The sequence below is a fragment of the Scyliorhinus torazame genome, chromosome 1 (genome assembly GCF_047496885.1).
Source record: "Scyliorhinus torazame isolate Kashiwa2021f chromosome 1, sScyTor2.1, whole genome shotgun sequence".
In the NCBI taxonomy this organism is placed as follows: domain Eukaryota; kingdom Metazoa; phylum Chordata; class Chondrichthyes; order Carcharhiniformes; family Scyliorhinidae; genus Scyliorhinus; species Scyliorhinus torazame.
The window spans coordinates 372,439,654-372,464,724 of record NC_092707.1 but is presented as its reverse complement, the minus strand read 5'-3'; the positions used below and the strand labels follow the sequence as shown (position 1 = coordinate 372,464,724).

Below are 25,071 nucleotides of genomic sequence, written 5' to 3'. Positions count from 1 at the left end.
CAGTGAAGGTTCACTCGCTTGATCCCTGGTATGGAGGGAGTTTCTTATGAGGGGGAGGTTAAGTAGGTTGGGCCTGTACTCATTGGAATTTAGAAGAATGAAAGGTGACCTTATTGAGACATATAGGATTCTCAGGGGGCTTGACAGGGTAGCTGCTAGTGTCTAGGACCAGAGGACATAATCTCAGAGGAAAAGAAATTGACCATTTAAGACCGAAATGAGGAGGAATTTCTTCTGAGGGCAGTGAATCTGTGGAATCCTTTACCGCAGAGGGCTGTAGAGGCTGGACCGTTAAATATGTTCAAGGCTGAGATGAACAGTTTTAATAAATAGGGTTATTGATCTGGGGCTATTGGCATAAGGTGAGAAAATGGAGTTCAGGATTCAGATCAGTCATGATCTCATTGATAGGTGGAGCAGAGTTGATGGGCCAAATGGCCTGCTTCTGCTTCTACGTCTTATGGTCTTATAGTCTCAGCAGGGCAGCAGCCAACAATCTAACACCCAAGAGCTGGGCCACAGCACTGGGGACACCCCTGCCACCAAAGGGTGGGTGTGTGGATCGGGAGGTGTACCTGAGCCCGGTCGCAGTGCTGGTCCCGTCGGGAATCTGGGGTTCGGTGTCCAGGAGATCCTGCTGTGGCTGGGGGGGGGGGCTGTGTATGCACAGGGTGGGGACCTCCAGCACAACCGGCTCGTTGGATGGCCCCCTGAGAGATGGCAGGGAATGCAAGGGTGGGGGGGACTTTAGGGATTAGAGGGTGCCGGGGTGGAAGCCATAACTGGATGTCGGTCTCTCTTCCTCTCCATTTCCTTACAGATATCACGGTATGGATGACGTTGTGGACCCCGCAGCAGCTGAACTGGGGGTGGCGATGGCAGTTCAGGCAACAGGTGGCAGAAAAGATGGTGGCAGCAGTGTCGACAAGAGGGTCAATGTAGTAGCCCATGTGCAGGGCCTGCCCCACACCCTGAGGACCCTGCTGCCCATCAGGCCAGGGAGGGACCCCCGGGGGGGGGGGGGGGGGGGTGTACAGGTGTCACTGGTCATTTGAAAATATGTCGGACAGCATGTGCTCTGGGAGGATCCGCCCCAACAAAGGGACGGTGCAGCACCTGTGCCATGCCCTGGTCACCTGGGCTGCAGAATGTATAAACTGGACCCGGCACATCAAGATGCCCGGGCAGCAGGATTCTCTGCCGTCGCTGGGATGCCCCAGGTCCAGGGGTAATTGATGGTATGCATTTTCCTTGCATGTACTGGGTGGTCTGGGAGTGCCCATCATTAACAGGAAGGGGTTCCACTCCTTGAATGGTTAACCTGTGTGCGACTGTCACGTCAAGATTATGCACATGTGTGCATGCCTCCTAGGGACTGTGCAAGCCAACTACATCCTGGGGCAATTGGAGATCCCTGGTGTCTTCAAGGGACATCCCAGGATGACTGGTTGGCTCTTGGGGGATAAGGGGTAGCCACTTAGGTCCTAGCTAATTACACCAGAGAGGCGGTCGGTGATCGATGCAGAGACTCATATAATGAGGCCCATGTGCCACCCATGTTGTCATTGAACAGTGCATCAGACTATTTAAAATGCGGTTCCGATGTCTCGACTGCTCTGGTAGTGCACTTCCAGCCCCGGGTCACTGTCCATGTAGAATTTGCACATTCTCCCCGTGACTGCGTGGGTCTCACCCCCACAACCCAAAAGGATGTGCAGGGTAGGTGAATTGGCCATGCTAAATTGCCCCTTAATCGGAAAAAAATGAATTGGGTACTCTAAATTTATATCAAAACAAAAGAAGTTCCCCTCCAAGTCACTCACTAACCTGACTTGGAAATATATCATCGTTCCTTCGCTCTCGCTGGGTCAAAATCTAGGAATTCCCTCCCTAACAGCACTGTGGGTATACTTACACCTCGGACTGCAAGCAGTTCAGGAAGACAGCTCACCACCTTCTCGAGGGCATCTGGGATGGGCAAATAATCGCCTGGCCAGCGATGCCCACATCCTGTAAATGAAAAAACGTGCTTAGTTTTATATGATAAACCAATTTTCAGCTACATTAATCAAACTGCACCTGCGGCTGCTTGTAGCTACCTATTCCAGGCGATAAGCTGCCAAGGTGTGCCACGCTCACCTGTCTAGTGTCATCCTCTCACATCAGCTGTAGCTTGTCTTCCACTGCTTTGTGACGGACCTCATCCAACTACAGCAAAATCAAGGCCTATTTCTGCTGCCCTTTTCAAAAGATTATTTCTGGTTATCACTATCCTTCTGACTTCAGCAGTGCACCTGCCATCTTCAGTTATAATTTGTCCTGGGTAGACAAACTTATCTGATTGTCCCAGTGTGGCACTATGCACTCTAGCTTATTTTAATGTATTCCTTCTGACAACTATTTGTTTGTATTTTTGATGTCCTACTTGATCTACGATAGTTTGTGAGGTTCTCTTGATTCTGCACAAATTAATGTTTGTGCCAAGGCTGCATGGTGGCGCAGTGGTTAGCACTGCTGCCTCATGGCGCCAAGGTTACAGGTTCAATCCCGGCTCTGGGTCACATGTCCATGTGGAGCTTACACATTCTCCACGTGTTTGCGTGGGTTGCGCCCCCACAACCCAAAGATGTGCAGGGTCGGTGGATTGGCCATGCTAAATTGCCCCTTAATTGGATAAAATGAATTGGGCACTCTAAATTTATTTTTAAAAAGGTTATGTTTGTGCCTCCAATTTTGAACCCCTTGATGTGCAAACCATTCTTTGAAGATTTGTTTGGTGCACATTTTGGTGACTGGACAGTAGCCTTTTCACGTTCCTCTCTTCACTTTACAACATGGACTCCATGTTCTAACTTGATGCTTGCTATTTGATCCCAATGAGGGCTCTGGATGAGCCTCACATCTTTACTGTCAATGCCACCTTTCAACAACACATCCTTTGACTTTTGGTGGTTAACACGATTGAATAACAATTGGGAAGGCGAAAGAGAAATGGCCAAACAAGATGTATGATGAAGTATTGGAGCTGTAAAGGTGAGTTATGCACCAAAATGTGAAAGCTTTTGACAGATAAATGGAAAAGGGTAACAGAAAGTGGGGGCATAAAAGACCGAGATGGTAAAATCTTTTTTTGGGAGAGATGCAGCAGCAAAAAGATGGACAGAATATGTGGAACATAGAACATAGAAAAATACAGCACAGAACGGGCCCTTCGGCCCACGATGTTGTGCCGAACCTTTGTCCTAGATTAATCATAGATTATCATAGAATTTACAGTGCAGAAGGAGGCCACCCAGCCCATCGAGTCTGCATCGGCTCTATATGTAGACTGTACGATGATCCTCGAAAGGATCCTCAAGATGGAGGCAAATAATAGACCAAACATTGTGAAGAATGCTTTGAAATTGAGTACAGAAACAAATCTCCAGTCACAGATGAAGTAACAACAGAACATCTGAAGGCCCATGGAAACGGAATTAGAAGTGATAACAGAAATTTGTTGTCAAGTGTACACCAAAGGATACATTCCAAGTGATTTGAGACTTTCATCCTTTGCTAAGTTACCCAAAACACCTAAAGCAATGGCATGCAATCATTTTAGAATTATAAGCTGAATGAGTTGACTCATTCAAGTGATCTTGAAAATCATAGCAGAAAGAAATAATCCATTTCAAGCAAAGATTGATGAATTGCAGTCTGGATTTGGACCTGAAGTGAGAACAAGAGTGGGAATATTTAACCCAAGAGAAATCTTCGATAAATATCGTGAAGTAAACAACATTTATATATGAGGTATATGCTTCATAGACTATGAAAAAGCTTTTGATTGTTTTTTAAATGGAAATTTGTTGAAGCAATTTCTAAAAGAAACATTCTGAATACTACCCAATTTGCATTGGTTCATAAATGATTCGACATGCGCTGAAATGCAAATGCATTTGAGTGCAAACTGAAGGAAGCAAAGTTTAATGTTCTGTGGGTGGTTTTGTGACTGGAAGGGTGTTTCTAATGAACTTCTGCAGACCTCCGTACTGCGTTCCTTTTTTTTTTTTGTGTGGTATATATCAGTGGACTGATTTGCAGGGGCTATGATTAAGATGTTTGCAGACGATACAAAATTTGGCCTTGTGATTGGCAATGAAGAAAGGAAGATGTCAATGGACTAGAGCTGGGTGAGAGAGGAAAAAATGGAGTTCAGTGCAGGAAAGTGTGAGGTAATGTATATGGGAAAAGTTCAACAAAGTGAAGGAATTCACACTAAATGTTACCGTACGGTGCAGAGGGTCCTTGAGTACATGTCCACAGATCCCTGAAGGTGGCTGGACAGGTAGAAGGGATAGTTAAGAAGCTAAATGGGATACTTGCCTTGATTAGCCCATGCATAAAACAAATGAGCTGTGACGTGATGCTATAATTCTATAAAGCACTACTCCAGCCACAGTTGGAGTACCCATGTTCGCAGATCTGGTCCCAGTACTATAGGAAGGCTGTGCTTGCACACACAAAGCTTTACTAATGAGGGAACATTGGATGAGCTAAGATTGAAACAAAGGTGGCTAAGGGGAGATCAAATTCAAATGTATTGAATTATGAGGGATCTAGCTGGAGTAAATAGGAAGACACTACCCCCTGTGGTTGAGAGGTCCCTAACCAGGGGACCTATGTTTAGGGTACATGGACACATAGGTACATAGAAGATAGGAGCAGGAGGAGGCCTTTCGGCCCTTCAAGCCTGCTCCACCATTTGTCACTACCATGGCTGAACATCCAACTCAATTGCCTAATTCAGCTTTCTCCCCATAGCCTTTGATCCCATTCTCCCCAAGTGCTATATCTAGCCGTCTCTTGAATATATTTAAAGTTTTAGCATCAACTACTACCTTGGGAATAAATTCCACAGGGTCACCACTCATTGTGTGAAGAAATGTCTCCTTGTATCTGTCCGAAATGGTTTACCCTGAATCCTCAGACTGTGACCCCTGGTTCTGGACACACCCATCATTGGTAACATCTTCCCTGCATCTACCCTGTCTTAGTCCTGTTAAAATTTTATAAGTCTTTGAGATCCGCCCCTCATTCTCCTGAATTCCCACGAGAACAATCCCAACCTAGTTGTAACGAAAAGGGTTTATTTTACTCCACAACAGGCTGGTATTGGGTGTCACAGATAACTGTTGGTATCTCTCTCCTGCAGGTGTTAAAACCACAACCCGGAAGTGTCGCACTGGGACAGCTTCGCAAGAGAGAGGGGACAAGTCTCACTGTTTATACCTAACCAGTGAGGTTGTCCTTATGGCACACCAGTTACTCTGACTGCCACCTACGCCTGTGTGTGTCTCTCCTGTGATGGTGAAATGTCACCCGGAAGTGCCCCACTAGTGCAACTTCACAAGAGAGCGAGAAAGAGGGACCACTGTTTATTCCTGACCAGGAGCCTCTCTTGAGTGAGCGTGTTCGAAGCGCTCAGATCCCCTCTTCTGGTCCTTGACTAAGGGATTGTCCTGACAATTATTGTGACTTGACCAGAGCGGACAGTGAAAGGAAGGTGAGACCACAATAATGGTAGTTTTAAAAATAATTGATTTATTCAAGAGAAATTGAGTCTTCTGCAACTCCGATTCACACGAGACGATTAGTAGAAGTGAACAGTGGTTTTAATAAGCTAGATCTGTTCCTGTCTGCGACTGCTCTGTCCTGAGTGCCGCCTACAGGCTGTAGGTTTATATACCACCCCCGAGGGGGCGGAGCCACAGGCGGAGCCCACAGGGGCATCAACATAGTACAGTACAATACAGTGGTGAATTGCAGTAGCAAACGTTCACCACACCTAGCTGAATGTGTCCGTTTAAAAACACACAATCTTCAGGCTCCCCTCTGGCTTCTTGGGTCCTAGTTTGTTACGTCTGTTTCTGCACCTGTTTCCAGACTTGTTGAGCCCGTAGTTCTACCTTGTGCTGGCCGCTTTGTAGGTTTTTAGTTTCTTCTTCTTGGTTTACAAATCTCCTCCAGCCCAAATTTATAGACCAAACTTCTCAATCAGAAATTCTGAGTAACCAACCCAAGATCTCTCCACCCCACTTGTCTGTATCCTGTATCTTTAAGTGCACATGTTTCAAAGGAGCCGGCTGGCTCCTCCCACTGATTGATTTCAAAGACAAAAGGCACGCTAATCACGGTCAGGAAAAAGTTAACCTGATCAGTTTCTTCACAATAGCTGATGACGTCACCAGAGCTTGCCTGATTGCTTGCAAATGGCTTCTATGGGGATACTGGGACTGTTTGAATTGGTTTGCCATTAGTGGAATAGGTTTCTGTCTGGTTTGGGCAGAAATTCATTTCCATAATCATTGTCTTCCTCAACTCACTCTGAGCCATCCACATACCTGGCATAATTTTTCAGTTGGCCCTGCCCTGGCCCATTGTCCCCTTTGTCCTTCTCTGGGTTGATTTTGTGATGTGTATGATGCACGATCAATGACCACTAAAGCGAGGTTGCAGTGCAACTGAAGGCTTTAATAAGCTAGATGTTTCCCCCAGCAGCTCAGGTACAAAATGAAGGCTGCTGGGGCGGCACGGGTTCTTATACTCCGCCTATCAGGGCAGAGCTATCATACATTCTAACCAATAGAAAGCATACAGTTTCCACCAATGGTGCTTTAGCTATCACGCACCGTAATACCTATAATACCACATTCACCCCCTGTTAAAAAAGAGTCCGGCGGGGGTAGTGGCCTGAAACTACAAAACATGGCAACGTGGTATAATTAGTTATGGAGGTACCGTAATACCTCCGTACAGTGTTTAGTAACTATTTACAATTCTGATAGCTATGTACATTTGATGGTTTATATTTACAGTTCACAATTAAAATGAAGTAATCAGTCGATCGGGGGTCCTGGTCGTCCTCTGTGATCGTCGGAGCTTTGGTGGTGACTCTGGTGGAGGCTCGGGCGTCTGTCACTCCGGGAGCGTGGCTTCGATCTCCATGGCAGCTTCGGCACCCCTAGACGGCGTTGGTGGGAAAAACTGTTGACCTAGGAAGGGAGCGCCTGCAGGGGCATCGGTGGGTGGGCGGGCCTAGACTGGGTCGGCGGAAGGACCGATCCTCCTGTAAGGTGTTCTATTGGAGGGGAGGATGGGACTGGTGGCCGGGATGTGCGTGGGGTTCCGGCGGGCGCCAGGTCCCGTAGGGAGACCGTATCTTGTCGGCCGTCGGGGTATGCCACGTAGGCATACTGGGGGTTAGCATGGAGCAGATGGACCCTCTCGGCCAATGGGCCCGACTTGTGCGCCAGCACGCGTTTTCGGAGCAGGATGGGTCCGAGTGCTGCCAGCCGGTCGGGAGCGAGGTCCCAGAGGAGGACTTCCTAGGGAAGACTAGGAGTTTGTGAGGTGTCTGATTGGTGGTCGTACAAAGCAGTGACCGGATGGAGTGGAGGGCATCCGGGAGGACTTTTTGCCAGAGGGAGACTGGGAGGTTCCTGGACCGTATGGCCAGTAGGACGGTCTTCTAGACCGTTCCGTTCTCCCTCTCTACCTGTCCGTTTCCCCGGGGGTTGTAATTGGTCGTCCTGCTTGAGGCGATGCCCTTGCTGAGCAGGAATTGACGCAGTTCATCGCTCATAAAGGAGGACCCCCTATCACTGTGTATGTAAGCGGGGAACCCAAACAGTGCAAAGATGCTACGGAATGCCTTGATGTCGGTGGTTGCGGTCATGTCGGGGCAGGGGATGGCGAATGGGAACCTGGAGTACTCATCAATCACGTTCAGGAAGTACGTGTTGCGGTCGGTGGAGAGGAGGGGGCCTTTGAAGTCCATGCTGAGGCGTTCAAAGGGACGGGAAGCCTTTACCAGGTGCGCTTTCTCTGGTCGGTAGAAGTGCGGTTTGCACTCCGCGCAGATTTGGCAGTCCCTGGTGGCTGTCCTGACCTCCTCGATGGAGTAGGGTAGGTTGCGGGTCTTGACAAAATGGAAAATGCGAGTGACCCCCGGGTGGCAGAGGTCTTCGTGGAGGGCTCGGAGGCGGTCCACTTGTGCGGTGGCACATGTGCCGCGGGACGGGGCGTCAGGAGGCTCGTTTAGCTTCCCGGGACGATACAAGATCTTGTAGTTGTAGGTGGAGAGTTCGATCCTCCACCGCAAGATTTTGTCGTTTTTTATCTTGCCCCGCTGTGCATTATCAAACATGAAAGCAACCGACCGTTGGTCCGTGAGGAGATCTAATCTCCTGCCGGCCAGGTAATGCCTCCAATGTCGCGCAGCTTCTACTATGGCCTGGGCCTCCTTTTCGACTGAGGAGTGGCGGATTTCGGAAGCATGGAGGGTACGAGAGAAGAAGGCCACGGGCCTGCCCGCTTGGTTGAGGGTGGCCGCCAGAGCTACGTCGGACGCGTCGCTCTCGACCTGGAAGGGGAGGGACTCGTCGATGGCGTGCATCGTGGCCTTTGCAATGTGTGCTTTGATGCGGCTGAAGGCCTGGCGGGCCTCTATCGACAGGGGAAAAGCTGTGGGTTGGATCAGGGGATGGGCCTTGTCCACGTAGTTGGGGACCCACTGGGCGTAGTAGATTTAAAAAAAAAAAAACCCCTAGGCAACGTTTCAGGGCCTTGGAGCAGTAAGGGAGCGGGAACTCCATAAGGGGGCGCATGTGTTCAGGGTCGGGGCCTATAACTCCATTTTGCACTAAGTAGCCGAGGATGGCTAGACGGTCGGTGCTAAACACTCATTTATCCTTGTTGTATGTAAGGTTAAGAATTTTAGCGGTCTGGAGAAATTTTCGGAGGTTGGTGTCGTGGTCCTGCTGGTCATGGCCGCAGATGGTGACATTATCGAGATGCGGGAATGTTGCCCGTAAACCGCACTGGTCAACCATTCGGTCCATCGCGCGCTGGAAGACCGAGACCCCCATTGGTGACACCGAAGGAAGAAGTGATAGAGCCGCCCATCTGCTCGAAGGCAGTGTATTTGCGGTCACGAGTAAGGATGGGGAGCTGGTGGTAGGCGGACTTGAGATCCACCGTGGAGAAGACCTTATAATGCGCGATCCTGTTTACCAGGTCGGATATGCGGGGGAGAGGGTACGTGTCCAGCTGCGTATACCTGTTGATGGTCTGACTGTAGTCGATGACCATCCTATGCTTCTCCCCGGTCTTTACCACCACTACTTGAGCTGTCCAAGGGCTGTTACTGGCTTCAATGACCCCTTCCCTCAGTAGCCTTTGGACCTCTGACCCAATAAAGATCCGGTCCTGGGTACTGTAGCGTCTGCTCCTGGTGGCGACGGGTTTGCAATCCGGGGTGAGGTTCGCAAACAGGGAAGGCGGGTCGACCTTAAGGGTCGCGAGGCCGCAGACAGTAAGGGGGGGTATAGGGCCGCCGAATTTGAAGGTCAGACTTTGAAGGTTGCACTGGAAGTCTAAACCCAGGAGTGTAGCCGAACAGAGGTGGCAAAAGACGTAGAGATGGAAATTTTTGAACTCCCTTCCCTGGACTGTGAGGTTTGCTACACAAAACCCCTTCATCTCCACTGAGTGTGAACCGGAAGCCAGGGAGATTTTTGATTGATGGGGTGGATGAGGAGAGACCAGCGCCTTACCGTGTCAGGGTGTTTGAAGTTCTCCATGCTCCCAGAGTCGATTGGGCAGAATGTCTCGTTCCCATCGATGAATACGGTCGTCGTAGCAGTTGAGAGTGGTGGAGGCTGAGACTGATCCAGAGTCACCGAGGCTAATCGCAGCAGTTGCGAGTTCTCTTCGGGCAGTGTGTGGTCGGCCGAGCTGGAGTCCTGGGGGTTCATCCAAGATGGTGGCTCCCATAGGTCGCACATGGCTGGGGGTGCACAAAATGGTGGCGTCCATCCCTCCAACATGGCGTCCGCGGAACAAGATGGCGGCGCCCAGGGTCCGCACATGGCCCTGGAATATGAAGTTGGCGGCGACCGCTGGCCGCACGGGGCCCATGGAGAAGTTTGTGGTTGCGGTAAACTTGGTAAAACTATCCAACTTGCATTACTTTTGTCATTCAATTGAGAGTTTCTCTGAAAGGTGCAGGAAAAAAGTGAAAAAGTAAGGTTTGGATTGAAAGTAAAATACAATCCCGTGAATCATGGCAGAAGTTGAAGTCGGAGTCAAATATTGCAAGGAGGTCTTGGGGATTTTTCAGTACATTTGAGGTCCAGAAAAATAGGAAGCGGAATTGGCCAGACATGTAAACAATTGAACAAAATCTAGGTTGACATAGCATCTTGGGTTACTTCAGTGATGGAATATTTTACAGATACAGAAAGTTCTGCTGCACTTTCCATTTAACAATAAAATGTTGCATTTGGAGACCCAGACTGTCCAGGGGGTGGCGATCCGCGAGGTCCGATAATAGGTCTCCGATAACGAGGACGAGATCTTAGGCCTTGCGGTAAAGGTGGAGGACGAGGCGCTCCACAAGAAACGGCAGGAACGGTTCGAGGAATGGAGAATCGGTCGAGGCGGAAGAATTTGCCGATTCTGGGTCTCCCGGAGGGGCTGGAGGGGTCGGACCTGGGGGCCTATGTGGTCACCATGTTAAACTCGCGGATGGGAGCGGGGTCCTTCCAGGGGCCCCTGGAGCTGGAAGGAGCCTATAGAATGCTGCCGAGGAGGCCCAAGGCTAACCAGCCACCGCGGGCGGTGCTGGTGCGGATTCATCGGTTTGTTGATCGGGAGTGTGTGCTCGGGTGGGCCAAGAAAGAGAGGAGCAGCAGGTGGGAGAACAAGGAGGTTCGGATATACCAGGACTGGAGTGCGGAGGTGGCGAATAAGAGGGCCAGGTACAATCGGGCGAAGGCAGTGCTGCACAGAAAGGGGGTGAAGTTTGGCATGTTGCAGCCGGCGCGACTGTGGGTCACCTACAAGGACCGGCACCATTACTTCGAGTCTCCGGCGGAGCCGTGGGCCTTTGTTCAGGCTGAGAAACTGGACATAAACTGAGGGTCAGGATGGGTGGTCGGGGATTGTTGTTGGGGTGTTATACTTTGAGGGGAGGTTCTTTGCCCTTATTTCTGTTTGGTTTGATTAGGGTGGGTTGGGCACTGTTTTGGTTGGGTCTGTCGGGAGGGCTCTTGGAGGGGGGTAAGTAAATGGAGTAGGGGTGGATGGCCGGTAGGGGAGATAGGGCCCCGCGGGGGGGGGGGGTGAGGGCCGAGTCGGGGGGTGAGGGGACTGGGCCTGTAAAAGGAACGGTGACCGGGGTGGCGGGGCCGGGCAGGAGGAAAGCGTGGACTTTTTCCCGCGCTGGAGGGGGTGGGGCCGGAGTGGGGAAGCGAGAGTTGTTTCCCGCGCTTGGGATGGAAGGGGGAGGCGGAGAGCCTGTGGATGGGTAATGGAGGAGGAGGATATGTCCATTGAACAATGGGAGGAGTCTAAGGAGAGGCGCGAGTAGCCAGGGTCAGCAAGAGTCAGCTGACTTGCGGGAGTGCAATGGGGGGAGTAAAGCAGCTAGGAGGGATCCTGGCGGGGGGGGGGGAGGAACCGGGTTGCTGCTGCTATGGTCAAGGGGGAGCTGGAGCGAATAGAGGGGGTTGGGACGAGGGTCTGCCGCCGTGGGGAACGGGCCGGGTGTGGGGTGCGGGGCGCGTGGCTGGCCAAGAAGGGGTTGTGGCTAGTCGGAGGGGAGGGGAGGGGGCCGGTGGCCCCCCGATCCGGCTGATAGCCTGGAATGTAAGGGGACTGAACGGGCCGATCAAGCGGGCCCGGGTATTCGCGCACCTGAAGGGGCTGAAGGTGGATGTGGTCATGCTCCAGGAGACACACCTGAAGGTGGCAGATCAGGTAAGATTGAGGAAGGGGTGGGTAGGTCAGGTGCTTCACTCAGGGTTTGGTGCCAAAAATCGGGGGGGGTGGGGGTGGCGATCTTGGTGGGAAAGAGGGTGTCGTTCGAGGCGTCGAGCATTGTGACAGACAATGGCGGCAGGTATGTAATGGCAAGCGGTAAGCAGCAAGGGGAGAGGGTGGTGCTGGTCAATGTGTATGCCCCGAACTGGGATGATGCGGGTTTTATGCGGCGCATGTTGGGTCGGATCCCGGACTTGGAAGTGGGGGGCCTGATAATGGGGGGGGGGGACTTTTTTGACATTTTTTATTTAAAACAAATTTGTAACATTGACAGTGAAAAAAGAAGGCCATATGCAAAAAGCCTTAACATATTGGAAACGAACAGTGGAAAGAATAAACATTAATAACGGGCCCAACGTGTCCCTCTTCAGTTCGGTGAAGCAGCTCCTAAAAAACTCCATCTGTTGCTCCCTTGGCCAGTGAGCCTCCGCTCCCTGGTCCCTGCCGTCCGCCATGCTTCGCCTCCCAGTCTGGGGTCCCCGCTGCTCCCGCTTCAATCCTTGCCGCTCCACTCGACCACTTCTGGTCCAACTGTCCATACCCCAGGGGGAAAACCTCTTCCCTTCGTCTCCTCCACCGATTCAGGTCCCAAAAAAATCCTTTGAAACAGATCCGTTTGCCCATCGCGGGCGGGAGCGATCCGACCTGCGACCTGCTTCCTCGAGTGCGCCACTGGAAGTCGGGGGGGGGGGGGGGGGGGGATCTTTAACACTGTGTTGGATCCGGCACTGGATCGCTCCAGGTCTAGGATGGGTAGGAAGCCGGCGGCGGCTAAGGTGCTGAGGGGGTTTATGGACCAGATGGGAGGGGTGGACCCTTGGAGATTTGCAAGGCCGGGGGCTAGGGAATTTTCAGTCTTCTCGCATTCTTCTTTCATTTTTCTTTCGGACCAACTTCTTTATTATGAGTAGGGCGCTGATTGTGAGAGTAGAGGATACCGAGTACTCGGCGATAGCCATTTCGGATCACACCCCGCATTGGGTAGACCTAGAGCTGGGGGAGGAGAGGGACTAGCGCCCGATGTGGCGCTTGGAGGTGAGGTTGTTGGTGGACGAGGAGGTGAGTGAGCGGGTCCGAGGAAGCATAGAGAGATACCTGGAGGCCAATGATAACGGGGAGGTCCGAGTGGGGATGGTATGGGAGGCGCTGAAGGCGGTGGTTAGGGGCCCACAAGGAGAGGAGAGAGCAGAGGGAGAGGCTGGTGGGGGAGATGGTGAGGGTAGACAGGAGGTATGCGGAGGTGCCGGAGGAGGGACTGCTGAGGATGAGGCATAGCCTCCAGGCCGAATTCGACCTGTTGACCACCAGAAGGCGGAGGTGCAGTGGAGGAAGGCCCAGGGGGCGATTTATGAGTATGGGGAAAAGGCAAGCCGGATGCTGGCGCATCAGCTTCGGAAGCGGGACGCAGCTAGGGAGATCGGGGGAGTTAAGAATAGGGGAGTGAGTGTGGTACGGAGTGGGGTTGACATCAATGGGGTCTTCAGGGACTTTTAAGAGGAATTGCATCGGTCCGAGCCCCCACGGGAGGAGGGAGGGATGGACCAAGTGAGGTTTCCGAAGGTGGAGGAGGGACTGGTAGCGGGATTGGGGGCCCCGATTGAGCTGGAGGAGCTGGCGATTGGGAGCATGCAGGCGGGAAAGGCACCGGGGCTGGATGGTTTCCCGGTCGAATTCTACAAGAAATATGTGGGCATGTGGGGCCCGTTGCTAGTTAGGACCTTCAATGAGGCAAGGGAGGGGGGGGGGGGAGCTTTGCCCCCGGCAATGTCCCGGGCACTGATCTCCTTGATCTTGAAGCGGGACAAGGATCCCCTGCAGTGTGGGTCTTACAGGCCGATTTTGTTGTTTAAATGTAGGTGCCAAGGTGCTGGCAATGGTCTTAGCCACGAGAATTGAGGATTGTGTGCCGCAGGTGATCCACGAAGACCAGACGGGATTCGTGAAGGGGAGGCAGTTGAACGCGAATGTGCGGAGGCTCTTGAACATTATCATAATGCCGGAGGGGGAGGTGGAGATGGTGGTGGCGATGGACGCTGAGAAGGCCTTCGATAGGGTAGAGTGGGGGTACTTGTGGGAGGTGCTGAAGAGGTTTGGGTTTGGGGAGGGGTTTGTCAGGTGGGTTAGGTTGTTGTACGAGGTCTCGATGGCGAGTGTGGCCACGAACAAGAGGAGGTCTGAGTACTTTTGGTTGCATCGAGGGATGAGGCAGGGGTGTCCCCTGTCCCCCCTGCTCTTCGCACTGGCGATTGAACCCCTGGCTATGGTACTGAGGGAGTCGTGAAACTGGAGGGGGTTGGTGCGGGGTGGGGAGGAGCATAGGGTGTCGCTCTATGCGGACGACTTGCTGCTGTATGTGGCGTACCCGGTGGGGGGAATGCCGGAGGTAATGAGGATCCTCGGGGAGTTCGGGGATTTCTCAGGGTACAAGCTCAACATGGGGAAGAGCGACTTGTTCGTTGTTCACCCAGGGGACCAGGAGAGGGGGATTGGTGAGCTCCCACTAAAAAGGGCGGAGAGGAGCTTCAGGTATTTTGGGATCCACGTGGCCAGGAGCTGGGGGGCCTGCATAGACTCAAATTCACGAGGCTAGTGGAGCAAATGGAGGAGGAGTTCAAGAGGTGGGACATGCTGCCACTGTCCCTGGCGGGTCGGATTCAGTCAGTTAAGATGACAGTGCTCCCAAGGTGTTTGTTCCTGTTCTAGTGCCTCCCCATTTTTATCCCGAAGGCCTTCTTTGGGCGGGTCAACAGGAGCATAACGGGGTTTGTGTGGGCGCGAGGGTGCGAAGAGCGGAGTAGGGATGGGAGGGCTGGCGCTGCCCAACCTCTGTGGGTACTACTGGGCGGCCAATGCGGCGATGGTGCGTAAGTGGGTGATGGAGGGGGAGGGGGCTGCATGGAAGAGGCTGGAGACGGCGTCTTGTGAGGGTACGAGTCTGGAGACGCTGGCAACGGCGCCGCTGCCGTTCCCTCCAATGAGGTATAGCATGAGCCCGGTGGTGACGGCTACCCTCAAAATCTGGGGGCAGTGGAGGCGGCACGGGGGGGAAGTTGGGGCCTCGGTGTGGACCCCAACATGGGGGAACCACCGGTTTGACCCAGGGAAAATAGATGGAGGGTTTTCGGGGTGGCACAGGGCAAGGATAAGAAGGTTGGGGAACCTGTTTGTGGACGGGAAGTTCGAGAGCCTGGATGAACTGGAGGAGAAGTATGGGCTCCCCCCAGGGAACGCCTACAGATATTTACAGGTAAGGGCGTTTGCCAGGCGGCAAGTGGTGGAATTCCCGCGGCTGCTGCCATGCACAGTACAGGACAGGGTGCTCTCGGGGGTGGGGGGGTTGGTGTGGGGAAGATGTTGGATACTTACCAGGTGATGCAGGAGGAGGAGGAGGCCTCTGTGGTGGAGTTGAAAGGTAAGTGGGAGGAGGAGTTGGGAGAGGAGATCGAAGAGGGGACGTGGGCAGATGCCCTAGGGAGGGTGAACTCTTCCTCTTCGCGTGCGAGGCTCAGCCTCGTACAGTTTAACGTGCTGCACAGGGCACACATGACCGGGACAAGGATGAGCCAGTTCTTTGGGGGTGAGGACAGGTGTGTTAGGTGCTCAGGGAGCCCAGCAAATCACACCCATATGTTCTGGGCATGCCCAGCACTGCAGGAATTTTGGAAGGGCGTAGCAAGGACGGTGTCGAGGGTGGTAGGATCCAGGGTCAAACCGGGCTGGGGGCTCGCAATATTTGGGGTTGCAGGGGAGCCGGGAGTGCAGGTGGCGAAAGAGGCCGGTATTCTGGCCTTTGCGTCCCTAGTAGCCCGGTGAAGGATTCTTCTTCAGTGGAGGAATGCGAGGCCCCCAAGCGTGGAATCCTGGATCAACGATATGGCGGGGTTTATTAAATTGGAGAGGGTGAAATTCGCCTTAAAGGGATCGGTACAAGGGTTCTTTAAGCGGTGGCAACTGTTCTTGGACTTCCTGGCAGAACGGTAGACATTGGTCAGCAGCAGCAACCCGGGGGGGGGGGTTCAATTTTATTTTTGTTTATTTGCCCTGGGGTATCTGAGGGGGTGTATATATTTGCTATGTTTGCTTTGTGTTAAACTTGGGGTGTTAATTTATTATTTATGTATGGGGGGGAGGGGGGGCATGGGGGTTGTTTTAATTTGTTCTGTATTTAATTTTATTGGGTTTCTTTTCCATTCTGTTGTTGATATTTTGAGAAAACCCTAATAAAAATTATTTAAAAAAAAAAAAAAAAGAAGTTTGTTATTATGGAAGACTTTAATTTTCTCACCGACTGAGAAAAAAGCAACTCTAGTACTGAAAGGCAATGCATTTCTATAATGTATTTAGAATAGTTATTTTGGACATCAGGGGCGAGATTCTCCGACCCCCTGCCGGGTCGGAGAATCGGCGGGGGCAGGCGTGAATCCCGCCTCCGCCGGTTGCCGAATTCTCCGGCACCGGATATTCGGCGTGGGTGGGAATCGCGCCGCGCCAGTTGGCCCCCCCCCCCCGGCGATTCTCCGGCCCAGATGGGCCGAAGTCCCGCCGCTAAAATGCCTGTCCCGCCGATGTAGATTAAACCACCTACCTTACCGGTGGGACAAGGTGGCATGGGCGGGCTCTGGGGTCCTGGGCGGGGGCGATCTGGCCCCGGGGGTTGCCCCCACGGTGGCCTGGCCCGCGATCGGGCCCCACCGATCCGCGGGCGGGCCTGTGCCATGGGGGCACTCTTTCCCTTCCGCCTCCGCCACGGTCTCCACGATGGCGGAGGCGGAAGAGACTCCCTCCACTGCGCATGCGCGGGAATGCTGTCAGCGGCCGCTAACGCTCCCGCGCATGCGCCGCCCGGAGATGTCATTTCCGCGCCAGCTGGCGGGGCACCAAAGGCCTTTTCCGCCAACTGGCAGGGCGGAAATTCGTCCTGCGCCGGCCTAGCCCCTTAAGGTTGGGGCTCGGCCCCCAAAGATGCGGAGCATTCCGCACCTTTGGGGCGGCGCAATGCCCGACTGATTTGCGCCGTTTTGGGCGCCAGTTGGCCTCTCGCTGATACCGGAGAATTTCGCCCCAGGTCTTAGAACTGTCCAGGGAAAAGACCAGACTATATTTAATGATGATTAGCAAGCCTAAATCATGTAACGATTGTTGCCAACTTTTGCCTTAGTTTAATTGCTCTGTTTTATCACCTTTGCTCTTGAGTCGCCAGGTATCTTTCTGATACCGCCACGTGGTTCAAGTCCGAGTAATGATCAATAACCCAATACACCGCTTAGTAAGATTTAAATCAAAGCACATTTATTATACACAGTAATCACTACTCATGCATAAATTCTACGTCTAAGCTACTTCTACGACTAACAGGCCAAAACTTAACTCGGAACTGGCCCGCCAGGTCAGGGAAACGAATGGCCTTCGTTCGGGTTCTGAGCCTGCGGGATTCGAAGTTGGTACAGATTGGTAGCTAGGAGCGCCTATCTCGTAGCGAGCGTTGAAGTAAGACTTACTCTGTTTCAGCGATGGCTGGACCGGTCACTGTCAAGGGTTGGTTCGTGTTGCTGAGTGACCATGTCAAGAAGGTGCAGGAGGGTGCAGAAGAGGTAGCAGAAGGGTCGATTTGAACTTGGACTCTATTCTTATAGTCCCCAGGGGCTTCCTGCCTTTCGTGGCGGACCCTGTACCTGGTTCCAAGTGATTGGACTTCGTCCCAATTACTTGGTTCGATACTCTCCAATGCTGGAGCGATTCCTTGATCGATGGGCGGTCTTGAGGTGATCGTTCACCTCCCTTTGTGTAGGCTCCTGTTGGCGCCGAAAAGTCTGGGTTGGCTTTGTGTGTCTAAATTGTTGCACATTGTTCCCGGGGATTGCTCATTAGTATGCAGATGACTGGTGTTTTGTTGTGCTGATGGTTCCTGGTATCGATCTTGTCTGGCCTTCCCAGAGGTGAATACACAGTCTACCTGTAGCTGCTTGTTTTAGTCCTGTTGGCTGATTTTCCCATCAGCCTTTGCCATTCGCCATTTTAAATCGGGGTTAGCCATTCTAAATCGGGAGTTAGCCATTTTAACTGGCTACACGATGTGATGGTCAGGAAGCGTAATGCAAATTACACTTCCTGAATTAATAGTCTAATGATGACCCTCGTCGATTGTCGTAAAAACCCCATCTGGTTACGCAACCCAAAGATGTGTGGATTAGGTGGATTGGCCTTGTTAAATTGCCCCTTAATTGGGGAGAAAAAAAAAATTTGGGTACTCTAAATTTTGGGCAGCACGGTAGCATTGTGGATAGCACAATTGCTTCACAGCTCCAGGGTCCCAGGTTCGATTCCCGCTTGGGTCACTGTCTGTGCAGAGTCTGCACATCCTCCCCATGGTGCGTGGGTTTCCTCTGGGTGCTCCGGTTTCCTCCCACAGTCCAAAGATGTACAGGTTAGGTGGATTGGCCATGATAAATTGCCCTTAGTGTTGGGTGGGGTTACTGGGTTATGGGGATAGGGTGGAGGTGTGGACCTTGGGTCGGGTGCCCTTTCCAAGAGATGATGCAGACTCGATGGTCCAAATGGCCTCCTTGTACACTGTAAATTCTATATTTCTATGAAATAGTAACTGTAGAATTGTTGAGGTTCATGTACAGTTTGAGAGTGAGAAAAGGATGTCCCAAACTAGTTTTAAAGTTAAGCAAGGCAAACTTTGGCTGAGGAATGAATTTACCATAAAGTGGGCAGATCTGTTGAGGGGTCAAATAGTGGATGCAATGCAAAATGATTACATAGGCCTAAAATGCAATTCTCCTCGTGTGTGGAAAGCAGTCAAGTTAAAAGTTGCACAAATCTAATCGAAAACCAGAATTGAATGGATTGGGAGTGAGAGAAAGTGATAGGGATAGAAAGGAAGTAGAGATGGGAAACTAGAAAAAAGAAATCCTGCAAGGGATGATGATTATTGTAGGAATTTGTAGGAATTAGTTATTTGGTGCAGTAGGGGTTAAAAGTCTGGGTTACTGTGTTTGACCGCTGCAAGCATGTTTTTAAAAAAATCTTGGTTTGAAAGACAACAAAGGTTTTGGGAGCCAAGCGTGCAATTAAGCCATCATAAAAAGCTTGGACTAATGCAGTTTTGTTTGGATTAAGGGGATTCCTAGTGGAGTTAATTAGGTTTCAGCTTGGTAAGATGGTGTCATTATTGGGTGGAGCGAAGCTATCAGGCATTTTTCAGAAAGCAGTTCAGTAGAGTTCTAGGTGATGCTTTGAACAGAGGTAAAGCAGTTTGCTCTCTGCAGTTCAATTAAAATATTGTGCCTGCAGATAGAGGAGCAGTGTGTTGGAAAGGTGAACAAACTAGCTGAAACAGCTTCTGAAGAAATATAGCCAGAGCTTCTGCATGGTTCTGACAGGATTCAGAGCTTTACTTTAAAGCATCGTCAAAAGATCTGTCTTTCTCAAAAAATCATGTCTGTAAAGCAGGTAGTCCTATGTGATAATGGGATTTCAGTGGATTGAGATCGAAGATGGTTTTTTCTTGTTGTTTGAGTGGGAATAAAGATAGAAGTTAATGGTAGTGTCCTCCGTGTATTGAGTAGCATTGTTTAAGTGGTAGTATGGTGTGATGTTAAAGATTTTTTTAAAACTGTGTTTTAATATTCCATATCCTTATTTCTTCATGAGATCACTCCTGGAGTGAAGTCTCCTTTCCTCAGTCTTACACAGCCCAAAATAAAATGTTGGGGTTTCTGTCCAGTATCCTAGCCACTGTTGGGGTCTGGTCTGGGATCATAATAGGATATCAAAAGCAGAAGGTTTTATTGAGGCTCTGCTATAGGAGAATATGGGTCCATTAAAAACTAATGGAGGCAGCACTATCATGGACGACAACAAAATGGTAAACTTGTTAAATGAGCTTTTATAGTTAAAGAGGAAGATAAAATAGCAGCGGCAGAGGGGAACCTGCAAATACGTCGAGGGATGGAGCTTACTGGATTTACTATAACAATGCAGGAGAAAATAATGATGTTTATAGTCGCCAAATCTCCAGGAACCAATGGTAATTAGGATTTATGTGATGAATAGGCGAAGTCTCGATGACTGTCACGATTTAGTGATTTCTAAGATATTCAAATATTATCTGAATGACTTGAGGTTGCAAGCATGGAGTAGAAGAACATAGAACAGTACAGCACAGTACAGGCCCTTCAGCCCACGATGTTGTGCCAACCATTTATTCTAATCTAAGATAAACCTAACCTTCACCCCTTCAATTTACTGCTGTCCATGTGCCTGTCTAAGAGACACTTAAATGTCCCTAATGACTCTGACTCCACCACCTCTGCTGGCAGCGCATTCTACACACCCACCGCTCTGTGTAAAGAACCTACCTCTGACATCTCCCCTATACCTTCCTCTAATCACCTTAAAATTATGTCCCCTCATGACAGCCATTTCCACGCTGTGGAAAAATCTCTGGCTATCCACTCTATCCATGCCTCTCATCACCTTGTACACCTCTATCAAGTCACCTCTCTGCCTTCTTCGCTCCAGTGAGAAAAGCCCTAGCTCCCTCAACCTTTCTTCATAAGACATGCCCTCCAGTTCAGGCAGCATCCTGGTAAATCTCCTCTGTACCCTCTCCAAAGCATCCACATCCTTCCTATAATGAGGCGACCAGAACTGTGGACACTATTTTATAAAATTGTAGCAAAACCTCGCGGCTCTTAAATTCAATCCCCCTGTTAATGAAAGCCAGCACACCATACGCCGCCTTAACAACCCTATCGACCTGGGTGGCAACTTTGAGGGATCTATGTACGTGGACCCAAGATTCCTCTGTTCCTCCACACTTCCAAGAATCCTGCCTTTAACCCTGTATTCAGCATTCAAATTCGACCTTCTAAAATGAATCACTTCATATTTATCAAGGTTGAACTTCATCTACCACTTCTCAGCCCAGCTCTGCATCCTGTCAATGTCCTGTTGTAACCTGCAACAACCCTCAACGCTATCTGCAACTCCCCCAACCTTTGTGTCATCGGCAAACTTACTAACCCACCCTTCCACTTCCTCATCCAAGTCATTTATAAAAACCACAAAGAGCAGAGGTCCCAGAACAGATCCTTGTGGGACACCACTGGTTACCAACCTCCAGGCGGAATACTTTCCATCCACTGCCACTCGCTGTCTTCTTTTGGCCAGCCAATTCTGTATCCAGACAGCCAAACTTCCCTGTATCCCATGCTCCCTAACTGTGAGTTCTGCATGAATTTAAACGTAAAATAATGTACACAGAATTGTAGGTAATGTTATGTTCTGTGTTGTGGCCATGGTAATGATGCACACAGGACATCTAGTTCTTTGACTAGTTTAACACGTGGAAAGATGACTGACTAACTACCATACAAATGGCAACGAATAATTGAACTCTCCTCGAATTACTTTTAAAAAAAAAAAAAAAAAATGTTTAAATATATTATATATATATATATATATATATATATATATAGTGCCCAATGAATTTTTTCCAATTAAGGGGCAATTTAGCATGGCCAATCCACCTAATCTGCACATCTTTGGGTTGCGGGGGCAAAACCAACGCAAACACGGGGACAATGTGCAAACTCCAGACGGACAGTGACCCAGAGCCGGGATCAAACCTGGGACCTTGGCGCCGTGAGGCAGCTGTGCTGACCACTGCGTCACCGTGCTGCCCTCACCTGAAGCTACTTTTAATGTGACTGTCCTCTAGTACACCTTACTGCCAACTGCTGTATCTCTGGCGCCACATGGTGAATTTCTATTGCCACTCTTGTAAGACTTGGGGTGACTAGATTTTCTTATTCAAGGTTATCATGGGATCTGAATCAAATTTGGTAAATGGCTTTGAGGTGCAGATGAGCCACAATGTATTTAAATTACGAAACAGGCTCAAGAGGCTAAATGGCCAATCTTGTTTTATTCTTGTGTATTCCACTTTGATTTATAAGCTGTGAATGTTGAGCGTGCTGTAAATTCAATCTAACGCTGGTGATGCACCTTCCTTTTCAGAAAGATACTGAAGAGAAGCCACCAGAGTTGAAGGAAGAGCAGGTTGACGTTATCCAGAAACTTGAACTAACAATTGAACAACTAAGGACCAAAATAGCTGACCTGGAGAAGCATTCTGTCTTATTGGACCAAGAGAGGACTGTACAGGACCACAGATCTGTTAGTGAGGATGTAGTCTCAAAAGCATCTTCAGACGTTCACCTTCAAGCAGACAGGCCGACCTTTCTTCGCAGTTTACAGACTTCTTGTGTAGATGCTATATCTGTAAAGACTTCCCTTACTCAAGAATATCCAACTGACCAAGTGCCTTTATTTGATAGACAATCGTCACAACCTCCACTTCCAAGTTGCAGGGTTTCCTCATCTCAGGATCAGTCTGTATCTGCAGCTTCATCACTGCCAAAAACACCAACATACCAATATAGTACTTTGGCACAAAAGTTGACGCCTCACCCAAGTGAAATACCCCTTTCTGTGTCTACGACATCGGATCAAAACGCACAACAATTTTTGCCGCACCTTTTATCCAATCGACTGTCTTCATCTCTGGCTGATGGTGAAGCTCCATCTCTACCATCTACTGACCTCTCGTGTCTGCCTATATTGTCCAGGTGTGAGCTTCCACCTGCACCATCGCCTTTGCCTGGTTCTCTGCTCCCCCCTCCCCCACCACCTCCCCCTCTGCCTGGCTCTGCATTCCTGACGCCACCGCCTCCTCCACCCCCACCCCCTCTGCCTGGCTCTGTGTTTGCCCCTCCTCCCCCACCCCCCCTGCCTGGTTCTGTTTTCCCTCCTCCCCCTCTCCCACCCCCTCTGCCCGGCTTTGCGCTCCCTCTTCCCCCTCCCCTTCCCCCTCTGCCTAACTCAGTGCCTCTTCCTCCTCCTCCACCACCACCCCCTTTGCCGGGCTCCGTGCTCTCCCCTCCCCCTCTGCCTGGATCTGGGCTCCCTCTTCCTCCTCCCCCTCCCCCGCTGCCTGGCTCTGGGCTCCCTCTTCCTCCTCCCCCTCCCCCGCTGCCTGGCTCTGGGCTCCCTCTTCCTCCTCCCCCTCCCCCTCTGCCTGGCTCTGTGCCTCCTCCTCCTCCTCCACCACCTCCTTTGCCTGGCTCAGCGCTCCCCCCTCCCCCTCCCCCTCCCCCTCTGCCTGGCTCTGTGTTCCCTCTTCCTCCTCCCCCTCCCCCTCTGCCTGGCTCTGCGCTCCCTCCTGCCCCACCCCCTCTGCCAGGCTCTGTGTTCCCTGGAACTGAAATCCCTCCACCTCCACCAGCAGGCCACTGTCTGCCAGCACCACCCTTTCCTCCATCAGGCTGTGGTTTTCTTCCACCACCTCTTCCAGCGGGAATCTTTGCATTGGGAATGACTAAAGACAAATTGCCCAGGAAAATTCCAATTGATCCATCCCGTCCAATGAAACCTCTCTATTGGTCAAGAATTCAGCTGAGCAACAAAAGGTAATTGGACGATTCTGCTGTCTGTAGCTGTATATTGTGACTGCTTTTGCTAACATTGCTGGGTGAACCTCCTGAGGTGTTTAAATGATCTGGACTCTAGCACCACCAAATTCTTTTATCCTGCGTTGAGGGGTTTTAATTAATCATCTTATCCATTAGTCTTCTGGACAACTAGAGATTTTAGCACACTGGGCTAAGTAGCTGGCTTTGAAGGCAGGCCAGCAGCACGGATCAATTCTCGTACCAGCCTCCCCGAACAGGCGCCGGAATGTGGCGACTAGGGGCTTTTCACAGTAACTTCATTTGAAGCCTACTTGTGACAATAATTTTGTTTCATTTCATTTCTGGGAGTTTTGATCCGTTAATACCACTGTTTGGGGAAGACAAATGAAAGTGATATCATAGTTCTAAATGTGACTAGAAATATTTTGAACAAATTTATAGGGTTTTTTTGGAATTGTTTTTAAAAGTTTATTTGTAATAGAAAGCCATATCATATTTGCCAGATTTCTGCTCAACCCCACTCCACTCCCCTCATTACAACTCGTTTATTTCTCGATCTCCCAACCCATGTCAACAAAACCAAGTCTCTGGTTTAGATTAGTGTGACAATGTCATGATCTTTATTAAAAAAATAATTTTTAACAAATCCAATTAAGGGACAATTCAGCGTGGCCAATCCACCTACCTGGCTGTGGGGGTGAGACCCAAGCAAACAGGGTAGCACTGTGGCACCGTGCTTAGCACTGCTGCCTCGCAGCACCAGGGACCTGGAATCAATTCCAGCCTTGGGTGACTGTCTGCGTGGGGTTTGCACGTTCTCCCCGTGTCTGCGTGGGTTTCCTCCAGGTGCTCAGGTTTCCTCCCACAGTCCAAAGATGTGCAGGTTAGGTGGATTGACTCTGCTAAATTGGCCCTAGGCAGAGTTGTGGAGATGGTCTGGGGTTTTCGCTTGGGTGAGTGTTCTTTCGGAGGGTTGGTGTAGACTTGATGGGCCGAATGGCCTCCTTCCGCACTGTAGGGCTTCTATGACACTGGGTGAATGTGCAAACCCCACACTGACTCCGGGGTCAGGATCGAACTTGGTACCGTGAGGCAGCAGTGCTAACCACTGTGCCACCATACTGCCCTTGATCTCCTATTTCTTCATTACATCATCCCCTATTTGCACCTTCAAGTATTGGTTGAGTTTGAGTCAATAAGCTACAGAACTAAAGTATCGTCACTCCAGTCGTGCAAGTTCAATCTAGTTTTGGGGTTATTTTGTAGGTGATGTTGGGCCTCCTAACCTAGCTAAGGTGAAGTTGGATGACTTTTTCACACTTTTTTGCTTGTGCTCCATTAGGCCTGTGCAGAAAAACAAATGCAAGACTAGCCCAAGGTGAATGCGTTTTGCATAGCGCCCAGCTATCGGTTTGGGTTTGGGAAGACCTTTGTACGAAATTGTGGGTATTTTAAATGTACTGAAACCATTTGACTTGCTTTCTGAAGTTGCCGTTGGTGACTTAAATAATATTAGAAATGAAGGAAAACAAATCATGCAGGTATTTAAAGTTCTGCTGAAACACTCAACCATGCCTTTGTTACCTCTACACTTGATTATTTCAGCACACTCTTGACCAGCCTCCCGCATTCCTACCCTTCACAAACTTGAGGTAATCAAAAGCTGCCCTTTTCCCAATGCGCACCAAGTCCTATTCACCCATCAGTTTCACCTCCTTTTTAT

General features: G+C 50.5%; 1 protein-coding gene across 1 annotated transcript in view; it reads left to right on the top strand.

Moving 5' to 3' along the window:
• LOC140426604 (formin-2-like) overlaps window positions 1-25,071 on the top strand; it is a 594,930-nt gene that overhangs the window by 150,793 nt on the left and 419,066 nt on the right. The window contains exon 5 of the mRNA XM_072511575.1: window positions 21,895-23,345. Coding sequence (XP_072367676.1) covers window positions 21,895-23,345 — 1,451 coding nt within the window. The remainder of the gene's footprint in view (window positions 1-21,894; window positions 23,346-25,071) is intronic.